Source organism: Scomber scombrus, chromosome 8 (genome assembly GCF_963691925.1).
Source record: "Scomber scombrus chromosome 8, fScoSco1.1, whole genome shotgun sequence".
Taxonomy (NCBI): Eukaryota; Metazoa; Chordata; class Actinopteri; order Scombriformes; family Scombridae; genus Scomber; species Scomber scombrus.
The window spans coordinates 13228750-13241064 of record NC_084977.1 but is presented as its reverse complement, the minus strand read 5'-3'; the positions used below and the strand labels follow the sequence as shown (position 1 = coordinate 13241064).

General features: G+C 40.4%; 1 protein-coding gene across 1 annotated transcript; it reads right to left on the bottom strand.

Moving 5' to 3' along the window:
- Positions 1 to 399: 399 nt before the first annotated feature.
- On the bottom strand, positions 400 to 11510 carry tnni3k (TNNI3 interacting kinase). Its single transcript, XM_062423775.1, has 25 exons — positions 11471 to 11510; positions 11110 to 11218; positions 10890 to 10975; positions 10505 to 10602; positions 10050 to 10160; positions 9857 to 9955; positions 9589 to 9727; positions 9220 to 9364; positions 9036 to 9140; positions 8797 to 8891; positions 8540 to 8689; positions 8377 to 8460; positions 8225 to 8281; positions 7401 to 7493; positions 7263 to 7320; positions 6955 to 7149; positions 6232 to 6336; positions 6087 to 6139; positions 5159 to 5211; positions 4632 to 4764; positions 3780 to 3889; positions 2540 to 2599; positions 2282 to 2451; positions 662 to 741; positions 400 to 489 (listed from the first exon to the last, which is right to left on the bottom strand). Exons 1-25 carry the CDS (start codon positions 11508 to 11510, stop codon positions 410 to 412), a joined length of 2508 nt encoding a protein of 835 aa, XP_062279759.1. The 3' UTR covers positions 400 to 409.
- Between the last annotated feature and the right edge of the window lie 805 nt (positions 11511 to 12315).

The following is a 12315-nucleotide window of genomic DNA, read 5'->3' as shown; positions in this document are numbered from 1 at the left end:
ACAAAAAAAAAAGATGTGATGGGATACACTAAATGTCCGGATCATTGCACACATTGACTGGGCTTCTCAAAGCTTGAATTTCAGATTTATGCAAATCATATACACAAAAACAACAATTTACTCATCAAACATATTTACAAGATCAGATATGCACACATTTTACACATTGTTTTTAACAAATGAACACTTATGTAACACAGGGAAAAAATATTGGGAAGTAAGGTGTAAATTCACAAACCATTCATCTCTATACATTCTGCTACAACGAAACACACACAGCTTAGATAGCAAGTTAGTCAGCAAGGTCTACTACATGTACCACCTGCGTATATATACAGTGAAATATCACTAACAGCGACCAATGTCTGAATTAGTTAGCACATAATAAAGAGTGTTCGGAGCTCCTGAGTTAGTTACTGTCTTCAAAGCTACCACTGCTGCTGTAGGAAGAGCAGAATCGCATCGTGCTCATTGGATCAGACACATATCCTGAAAAGAGAAAAGGAATGATGACTGTGATACTTAATTTATTCATACTATTGAGAATAACCTCAAAATCACTATCAACTCTTACAAAGTGCAAAGTTTTGGCAAATACTTTGCAAAATACATGAACAATGCATAGGTTAAATTTTCAAAAATTATTAGTAGACAGACTAACCGTTTCGGTCAATAGGAGAAAACTGCATGTTCCTTCTTAGTTCCTCCAGTGAAAGGCCTCCAGATGCACGTCGCCCCTCACTGAAAATTAAGAATGAGTACAGTAAACTCAGCTCTGACTCATGAATCCACTGCAACACTAGTCCATATACAATACTGCTTCATTTACATCAAGAAAGACGGACGCAATGGAGGTAGACACAAGCAGAAGTAACACAATATCTAATGTCTGACCCACAGTGAGGCCGCTCTCACTTTCTCTGCAGGAGTAGCGACGGCAGACACGGTCAACAAACTATTTATGGAGAATATGAACTTTATTTATTTATGACTTGTGAAAGGTAAACTTTATGTGGTTGAATTAGCATTTTTTTGGAGGTTTGTCAGAGGTTGTGTCAAACTTTTTAGGAGGACCAGGTCAACACCACACCATAATAACCCCACCTCCTGTTACTGGATTCATAGTGACTGTTACCAGGCTCCGACTCTTCTCTGTCACACACACACATACACACACACACACACACACACTCACACTCTAACTACAGAGGCTCCGAGCCAGGCGTCTAACAGAGACCTTCCTCCTCGGTCAGAATGCCATGCATGTTTTATTGCATTTGCCTTCCTTTGTTTCCTGTTCTGTATCCGAGCAACTCCGCTCCTCACTGTTGCAGTAAGTATCTTAATTGGTCCACATGTTACTGGCACAGTGGTTTGTTTGAAGGGAGTTGTTTTCGACAAAGTGTGCCCCAAGGAGAACAAGCCCAGACATGATGTTTGTTAAATTCCTGCTAACAAAGTCTTAAATCAAACACTCTCGATGGAATTTCCTTTGTTCAAGTTGTTTTAGGCAACATGTTTTAACCCTTATCCACATCAACTATGAGAATGATTAACTATGTACGTAATTTAAGTTTTTTTTTTATGACGACAAGTATAAGAGCAACTAGATTTTTAGTTTGATCTTAGATTCTTTGGGGTAAATAAAAAGTATGTTCACAGTATGTTCAACCAATCCAAGGTCACTGTCAACTGTGGCATTTTATTCAAACATATTGTTGTACTGTGGTAACTGGAGCAATGATGACTCATTATGGCCAAAAGCCAACTGTCCTGGTGGTAAATTGTTATTAGCTTCTACACTGCCACATTATCTTTTCAGTGCAGCTTTACTAAAAGTTTTTTTTTAAAGAGATTTCACTTATGAAACTTCATAGTAATTATCATAGTTATCATTGTAAATGTCAGTGGGCCTAGACAGACAGATAGATAGACAGATAGATAGATAGATAGATTGTTGTTAATAACGTTTGGAGATCATAAAAACAAAGGGGCTGTTTTATCATCACATCATTTAAGGATAAGTCTAGAAGGGCTCTGAATAAATTCTTGAGTGGTTGTTTCCCATCTTACACATCACAGGGGAAGCTGTCTTTTTTTAACTAACAAGATTATGTTTTTTGTCGTAGGAAAAGAAAGACTCATAATCAAAGCCCCATGTAAACAATGTGAGTTTATTAAGCCCCCAACCAGAGGCAGTGACAGTCACTAGTTGGGGACTGAATGCATTATTCACCCTCTCGACCCTCACCTGTCTGAAGAGATGCTTGAGTTCTCGTACCTCTGAGTCCAGAAGGCGTAGGCGCGAGTGTTGAGAGCGTACTCAAGTTCAAATCTGGAGCGTAGGGCAGCCACGTGGCTCCGGCCTGGTCCTCCACGCCCGAGCAGACAGTCCGAGGAGGTGGAGGGTGACAGGGAGCCACTGCTGTTACTGGAGGCTGGGGACATCAGCTGTGACACACATACGCATACTGTACATCAGCAGGTGCACAGATGAAGAAGTCATACTTATCAATTAATAAAATGAAATATTTCATACCTCAACATTGCACAAGCATTCCTCGAGGTTGGTTACTACTTCAGAGAAATCCGGCCTGTCCTGAAATGGGAAAAACAAACAATAATGAATTTTTGCTTCAAGGCTGAACACAAACACACAGCTGTACTCTCTCTGACACTGTCCCATATGTTCTGCTCAGTTTAGTCCACCCGCACATGAAGCAAAGGTGAAGCCACCCTCAGATGTTTTGCCTCACTGTAAAAGATAAAACGTCGCCAACACAGAGCTTTTCAATAAGTTATACATCACTTCCTAACAGATCTGCCTGTATGCTGCTGTCAATAAATGAAACTGAAACAAAAGAAACACAAGAAAGGCTCCTGTAAATGTTTCTTAATTAGATTTTTCTAAATGCTCTTCATACATTATTGTGTTAATGTAGTTATTGACATTGAACAAGTACAGAAAAAAACTGCATTTATTTTGCCTCAAATGTTTGTATGGTAGTATATGTGGTGATTTCCCCAAGCCTATTAAGAACATTTTAAAATGTCAAATTACATGGGTGTCAAAGAAGAAAGAGTTAATCTGAAAGTCATGTTATCAAATCTGCCTCACATTCAATCAAAGTCTCTAAAGGCTCAAACAAGTATATTTTTTCCAGACAAAGCCTGTAAACACTGCGGTGTGTTCTACTTTTAAACCCCTCGAGAGCTGGTGTACAGTACAGGTGAGGCAGAGGTGTGTGCACATGAAACCTTGATCACACTCTTGTTAAAAGAAGTCTTGATGAGGTGGCACTGGGGCAAGACGATCACCGGGGGAGGCACTTCCATGATAACTAAACAGCCTTAACAGGAAAACAAAGGAGATGTACCACAGAGGGAGAAATGTGCTAACACGCTCTGCTGTGTAATGATGTATCTTAATGAGGCCAAGGAAAAACATGCCTGGCCAATTATGAACATGGCAGCACTGAGGGAAGATCATCCAGGTCATGTGTGCCTTTAAATGTGAACAGTCATCTGGGGACATGACTGCCCTGTTCATTACCACTACACGCAGCTGACTCAGCATCATATCTCATTGGCTTCTTAGAGCCTCAGTATGTCTAAATAGCTGAAGACATGAAAGGATTTTTTTTGGTGAGATCGTTTTACAGTTTGAAATTATAAATCGATCCTTGGTGAGAGCATAATAACGCATGGTGGATACAAATTACATTATGCAACATTATTGTATATAAAATGTATATTAACTGAAAACAGGTTATTCTTACCTCTGGGCAGGCGTTCCAGCCTCTCATCAGGAGAGCAGAGATGGGTTTGGGGATGGAGTAACCAACAGGAGGCCGGATGTGATGGTAGGCCATGTCTGCCGCTGCAGCAGCTGAGGACAGGAGAACATCATCAGGTCTTCACGTTTTAAAATGGTCCCGTGTTTTCTTTAAAAGCTCAGCACTGATTTAATATCCGAATGACGGTACTGATCCTTAGTATTTGAGCTCTCAGGGGCTTTGGTGTGTTTTTATTTTTTTAAAAAGTCAATATTAAAGCCCCCCTCCATGCAAAAAGTGTTTGCTTTGTAAGTGTAGAGCTTGACTCTGGAAGACCTTTTTTCACATTCATCTGTTGTGGAAAGTTTCTCTGTGCTTACCTTAAATCTGAGTATAAAGGAGGTACATACAAGGACAAGTTTGTGACAAGACAACTTGTTTGGTAGCTAATCGTCATCCAGTATGCATCATAAATAAGTGATGTGAACACTGAGAATGGACTTTTCAGTGGAGTGGGAGACATGACATTGTGCCCAACAGTTTTATTATTTCATATTCGAAGACTACATATTATTTCATGAGCAAATTTTAAGGAGATAATTAAACTTTTTTTTGGGAAAAAAACCCCATATCAGACACAAATGATTATCTAAAAGCCAAATATTTGTATATGTGTCCAGAATGTCTGAATGGGATATTTAAACGTCTCTGAATTTTAGTGTTATCAGGGAGGCAAATTGAATTGTATGCACTGTTGTTGAATCATATAAATAAGGTCTCTTATCAGGGGGGCCCTCAGTTTGAACTCTTGTAAGCAAACCTTTTAAGCCCATGACTGATGTGGGGAAAGATTACCAGGTTTCAGGTGAGCAAAGGGAATTTCTCCAGTAAGCAGCTCCCACAAACAGAGAGCATAGCTGAACATGTCCGCCTTCACTGAGTAACGAGTACACTGGGTGAAGACTTCTGGAGCCATCCAGCGCAGGTTCTGCATACACATAGACACATAGATATATGCACACAGCCCATCTCAAAGATACACACACATGCCCAATTACTGACATAAACAGTGTGTCCCCACAAGGGCAAGTAGTTCCTCACAGCAGGCATTTCTCGAGAGATATAACACACTTAACACTAAATTGCAGGCCAAGCACTCTGGGTAGTGATGAATCAGCACAAAATCAGCATGAAGGCAGTTTTCATAGCTAGTGGGTAATTGATGGCAGGTGCCAGCAGAAACTCTGGCTTAAACTCCCACAAAAATACATTTTGTGGTAATTGAAGATGGTGTGAAAGTGTGAAAAGAGGGTGAAAAAATGTTTTACTTATGCTGAATATGTTATGTTATTATAAAATCAAAAAGAGGAGAAAGCACTGACCCCTGGCTGCTTGGTCATGTTGTCCTCCTCCACTGATTGTAGAAATCTGGATTCTGCAGAGGGGTTGGAAGGACACGCAGTGGTCAACAATTTATTACCCATTTGCATTTTAGTCATTTAGCTGTTCTCTCATCAAGAGTCACTTACAAGGAGATGTGCCAGAGAACAAAATCTTGTCAGCTGAATGTCGGCATTATAATAAACTGGAGATTTGTTGCAATACATATAGTATATACAAATAGTCGCATTTCCCTTTATTATAAGGATCAATGATAGCAAACATTTTAATCTAATTCAGTGTCCAAAAGTGTTAAATGTTCAATAAATGAACCAGCTGTCTGGTTTTACTCATTTAGATATGGGAATTAATTATTGTGATATTTCAGTATATCAGTTTCATCATTATGATATCATAAGTATACATAAGTATATGCTGATACTGAATAATCACGCAGCCTCACTTATAATAATAAGGGCACTGTTTTATTTATACTTTATATTCTTACTCATGTATGTACATAGCTTTAAAGGACCAGTGCGTACGATTTAGTGACATCTAGTGGTCAGATTGCAGATTGCATCCAAATGAGTGATTTGGATAATGGATAATGATTAGTGTTTTTCACTGACTGCTGGTCCAAATGAAAATCGTGGTTCAAAATGGTTAACTTTGATCACCACTATTTTTTACAACATTTTGCATTAATGGTGTACAACCAACATTATACAAATACACACATTGTTTTGGTTTTGTCAGTCTGGCGAACAAAACCATTGTGCTACAAGTGGCTGAGAGCTGCATTAATCTATAAAGGCTGTTGGACTGACAGTTCCATCACATTTCTGGGAGTCATTTCATTCAAAGTAATTACTTAATGCAGCTTTAATTTTCTTGTACAGAACAGGAAACACTGAAAAAGTCTCTTACCTCCAAAATCAGCTACCACAGCATGTCCGTCCTCATAAAGCAGAATATTGTGACTGGAAGGAACACATGTATTATTTGCGATGACAACAGTTATTTCAGGCTGCCAATATCGTCCCACCACATATGTCATTAGTGCAGCACCCACCTGTTGAGGTCCCGGTGGATGATAGGCTGGGTGAGGTTGTGCAGGTACTCCATGCCCTTGGCCACATCGATGGCAATGATGAGCTTGGACTGCAGGTCAATAAGCCTGTCCATTGACACATCATTAAAGCAGCAGCCACTTAGTGCCAGATCAATGGTCCCTGCCAATCACACACAGCACTTTACACAGATCAATAGGGCAGTCTATAAAGACGGCACCTGGGCACACCGTTAGCGGAACACTTCATCTGGATCAATGATGATCCCGGCAAGGGGGGGTGGGAGGGGTGGGGGATGAGGGGATGCTTCCAAGGAGGATAATGAGACCTGAAGCGGACTGCTGTGCTGTGCAAAAAACATCCTTATAATAAAGAATAAAAGAAGAATACTCTATGTAAAATGTTTCCATTATCCATTCTTTAAATACAAACAAGATTTTTAATTATGATTTGTAAATGTCTTACATTTGCCCGCCTTGGGGTTGGATGGGTGGGGGAAGTAAGGGGAGTGTTTGTTTATATAATATAATATATATTGTGACCAAGATTCAGTGTGTACTGAGAAGGGCATTTTGCATTTGAAAAATAAAGCTGTGCTCTCTGGTTTATAAACTATGTAATAGCAACAATGTCTTTGACAGTGTCATGCGTCAACAACTAAGACACATAGGAACATGCATTAATAAGACTAATAAGACTGTTGTGTGTGATGTATACTTCCTTACCTCTTCTGCTCATGCAGCAGGGAGAACAGTGATCCTCCAGAGACATACTGGGTGACAATGGCAAACTGGCTGGGGTCATCCAGACACGCTCCCACAAACTGGATAATACAGGGGTGATTGAGGCGACACAGGATGGAGACCTCTCTGCAGAACATATCCACGTCTGACTTCGAGCAGTACGTGTTGGCTCGATAGCTAAGGAGGAGAGTGAAGATTGAGGGACTCATCAGTTTTTCTTCCTGGTTTCAACTAACAGGCTAAAAGACTTCAAAACGGCATCTTCAGCTGTGTGTTACATGGACATTTACCGTTTTATGGCAACAACTTGGTTTCTGCATTTCCCTTTGTAAACCCTTCCGAAGGAGCCTGTGCGAGAAACAAATTTGATTCATAGGAATATTTTCAGATGGAGAAAACTGAATCACAGAAGGTATGAATGGAGTTACCTGATCCAATAATTTCATTAAACTCCAGCTCAGACAGCTGAAGTTGGAAATGAGATGGGAGGCTGGCCCTGAGCAGCAGAACTTCTGCTTTCTCTGAAAATGAAGGGTAAAACAACACAGTTTCCCATTATACTTCCAGATAAATCTGAACTTGGCACATGCGAGAATCACTGTATTTTCATGGCAAATACTTATCTCAGATAATACTCATATAATGGTAATTATATAACGTACAAAACAGTGGTGTGGACATATAGACAAATTACAGTGTATGTACTATACCAGGGGAAAATATGTTTAAATCTGCTCATTTAGTTTATCTAAAAGGGTTTTATATGAGGGAGCCAGATATTATTTTCTTATGGTAACATTGGATGGGAAAAGCAGTAAGTGTTTTATGATTGTTATGGAGCATTTAGTGCCTTCAGTGTAAGCATTAACTTCACCTATTATCCCTTTAGACTGGTTATAAGCCCTTTTTAGTAAATATCTCTGCAGCTGATGGTGGTAACTGATTCTCTATCTATGCTGTTGTTCGGTTTCAGCAGCTGATCTAGTCCACTCTTCAGGACAATTAGCTTGTTTAATCATCTTTAACCCTAAAGGATTCAAGCCTGGGTTTCATAATTTTCAGATCAATAGTTTCTCAGATATTAGAAATATGGACAGATCTGTACTTCATAATTTCCCTTGGGATTACAGCAGCTAAGTGTTATCACCACCAGTCCCTTCACTTGGCAACAGACACAGTTTGCACTGTCGTTTCAGCTGACAGTGGTGTGAAGTGTGGGGAAAATCTGCTGCGCTTCGCTCCACCTCACTACCTTTAGTCATGCTTTTGATCTTTCCCAGAGGAGACGGAACAGAAACATAGGACCCATCTGGAAGAGAGTTGACATATTCAGACAGTTTAATGGTTGGACGGGTGTGCTTTTATGCCAGATATTAACTTTTAGTGGTGAGAAGGGTGACTCACCACCTCCTGGCTGGGAGTATTCATTGCAGGGGGAGTCATCCGGACGTTTGTAGTGTTTCAGTAAAGTGACAATAGCATCGTGACCTGAGGTTAAAAAAAAAGAACAGCATTGGGTTTTGTTGTATGTTTCCTAACAGCTAATCTCCTTGGCAACCAAACAGACCTTTTTCATAAGCCCACATCAGGCAGGTTTGCTCGTCCTTCTCCCCACTGGATCTGCTGGGGTCGCAGGCAACCAGGTTCATGTCTGCCCCGCTGTCCAGCAAAAACTGCACCAGGCGGATGTGGCCATGGAAACAAGCACTGTGCAGGGCTAAACAGTGTCGCAGCAGCAGACACACAACAATAATGAAAATCACCTGCTAATTGCATGAGTGAACAGAAAGAGTTGTGCTAGTTTTAAAGGATTTAAAAAGTCACCTGTGTGTCCATCTCTGCCCTGATGGTTGATGTTCATAGTACTCTGGCTCAACAAAAACTTGACCATGTCCAGGTCTTTACCATAGGTGCATGCACTGTGAGACAAGATCATGATCACCTCTGAGCGACAGGAGTAGCAAGTTAAAGGTGAAGTTTAGAAATTAAACTATGTGCAGTATGTGTGTGATTTGTCTTTCTGTTTTGCAGACTATAAATAGAGACAGCATGCTAGTAAATACCTGTGAAGTGCTGTTTCGCTGAAGATGTTCTCCTTTGAGAGACTGTCTGTGCCAGAAAGCTGTATAATCTCCTTAACTGTTGCAAATTTGCCATTATAGCAGGCCCTGATGAAATACAACATAGATAACACTTCATATCCACTTTACATCATCTGCTAATAAAAAATGATGGAAATTGAGTTACAGGTGCAGTGGTGTGTCTCCGTAGATGTTGACAGAGTGAGGCTGCACGTCAAAGTTGCCTTGCAGAAGGAAGCGCACAACCTCCTGGTGACCAAAGCGGGCGCAGAAGTGGAGAGGAACGTGATCCTCGTTGTCCAAAGCATTCACTAAAGACAGGAGCATAAAACACAGTTTAAACAATCAATCCAGCAATTACCTCCAACTACTGACTGTTAACTTAATTAATGAGTGTGACATCAAGGTTAATTAGCTTCTGTAGAGTTGAACAATGGATCTATTGAAGTATATTTCATGTCACACATCGCTGACTCCAGTGAATCTTAGAGTGAAATCTTTTATCAAAGCACTCGTTTCAAGTCTTAAGTCTCACCGTCTGCTTTGCCTCCATCTCCCATCAGCAGTGTAATGATGCTGAGGAAACCCTTGGCTGCAGCCAAGTGCAGCGGCCTATCACCCACCTCGCCGCCCGCATTCACATCTGCCCCAAACTTCAGCAGCAGTTTTGCCACCTGGGAGGCAGAAAAGCAGAAGAGAGTCAGTTTCTTAACAGTTTGGAATATATACAAAAGTCAGTGATTCATCAGTGTTATTTCTGTCAATTAAGAATTCACACAGATGGTTAACATGAGTAAATGGACCTGCACGTGGCCATTATAGGAAGCAATATGGAGTGGGGTAAAAAAGACAGCATCCTGGACGTTCACATTAGCTCCGTGCTGTAGGAGAATATCTGTTGCCTGGTGGGAAAAAGGGCAAATCATCAAAAACATTGAAAAGTTCATAGCTGTTGATATTATTCCTCATGTACATTAGCCCAGGTTCAGCTCTCACCTCATGGTGCCCAGCCAATGAAGAGACATGCAGGGCAGTGAGGGCCCCATACCCAACCTGCTGCACATCCGCCCCTCCATGAAGTAATGAAGTAACCAGCTCAGCATTGTCCTGCAGTGTGGAAACAGAGGAGGAAAACACCCATGCACCTTTGGGTGAAACTAGTCTACTACTAACTATGCTGTCACTACTGAATTCATATTAAACACTGATTTCAACTTTATTAACCATGATTGTGCTGCATTTACATCTTGGGCCATTATATCACAATTAAGCAATTCAGACATGCAGTGTATCATACTGGTTTTGTGTGAACTTGCACTCCACCATGTGGTACAAGTTAGAAAGCTCTTTAGCAGATGACAAAATAAATAAGAAATATACAGACTGCACCATGAAAGACACATTCTAAACATACGTAAAATTTGCATTTATTGCGCTATATTTATCTTCACCTTGTAAGCAGCCAGGTGGAGTGCAGTGAATCCGTTCCTGCTCAGTCTCGAAGGACGCAGGCCTTTGAGCATCAGGGTGCGGATATGGGCTTTGTTACCTGGACACACAGGTGTAATATAATGTAATGGGAAAATATTTCACTCAACAAAACACCATGGTTATTGTGAATGACCTAACAGGGTGGAGTAATAGGGACCACAGCAAGTTGTTGTAACTGTACAGAAGATGAATTTATTTAAATAACCTTTATCTACAGTGTATTTCGAATCTGTTTACTTTCATGTGGACAACACCAGAGGTCATCTCCAGACAATAACACCAGTCACTCCTTAGTAATCCTTCCTTTTGCTAAGGAGTTATTAATAGTCTTGTAGTCATGCATACCTCCAACCACGCAGCAGAGATGCAGCAAGGACAGCCCCTTCTCTGTTCGGTAGCTCAAGTTCACCTTCTGAAAAGCTTCATCACAGCTGAGGCCACAGAAAAATCAACACTGCCTGCTTTTGAGAACTGAAAAACCCACTGACACAGAAAAGTCAGCAAGCTGAGCAGACTTCAGAAACATGTACAGCATTTGGTTAAAAAAAAAAAAAAATTCTGTCACCTGAAAGCAAGTTTGAGATCCACAACCTCGCTGTCTTTGAGCCGGAGGTCATCTTCCAACTTCTCGATGATCACAGAGTACGACTCGCTCACCTTCTTCTTCCACTCATCTTCGCAGTCCAATTAAACACATTGAAAATAACACCATTGCCTATTATTCATATTACACTGTGTACTGCATTACATTTGAACACCATCATAAATCATTGTTAGTCACTAGCAGTGTGTAAAAAAGTTTTGTTAAACACTTGTGATAGAGATTAATGGCAGCTAAAAGGCTTTCCACTTTCAATATGAACGTTGACGTTAGTCATCTGAAATGAAAATGCTCCCACACAACCAAAAACACAGCACGCTATTACCTGTGCACGTCTGAGATGGTCTTGATTTGTAATTTCCCATTGATAAAGCTCCGATTTCGTTTAATGTGTGCTGTGTAGTTTGGTGAACAAGCAGCAACACAATCTCTCACTCTGCCACAATTGCACAGGTCCAGATAAAGGGGATCATGTCTGTGGGGCTAAAAATAAACACCTTTGAGTGGAAGGCCTAACAACTACGACAACTGATCTCCCCCGAGCAAAATGTGGATCAGTATGACAGTGTGTGTGGTGTGTGTACAGTATAAAATAAAGTAGGTGATCAGTGCACTGTCCCAGATACCCTAATTAAGAAATTTGTTTTTTTTAATGGACTGGAAATGAGGCACTTCAGAAATGTACATTTTGTTACAGATGTGTTTGTTAGGTGGTCCCCAAACTTTTTTGGGCACACATTTCATTCATTATTTTTTCACAGCAGACATTTTATTATAGCAAGAAAAGCACAGGTAGAAAGAATAACATTAATTAACGCTCCCGCAATAGACCCTTTTCACGGCAGACATTTTGACTTAAAGGGAGACCAGTGGTTAAAGGGGGTTAAAGGTAGAATAAATAAAATTAATGAGGACAATTAATGGAACAGAGCCATCGCTATTGTTATAATTAACACGTTATCCTTGCTTTGACAAGGCAAAACATCTGCTGTGAAAAGGTTCATTACTGCAGAGCGGCAGTTGATAATGTTACACCTGCCTTTGACTAGTCAAAATGTGTGCTATGAAATACATCTATTCAGCTTCAGTCCTGAACAAATCATTATTACTCTCACTTAAATGTTACAAGTGTGTTATGTAGATGAGGTAAAAAGATAAAGGCTTTGAGAG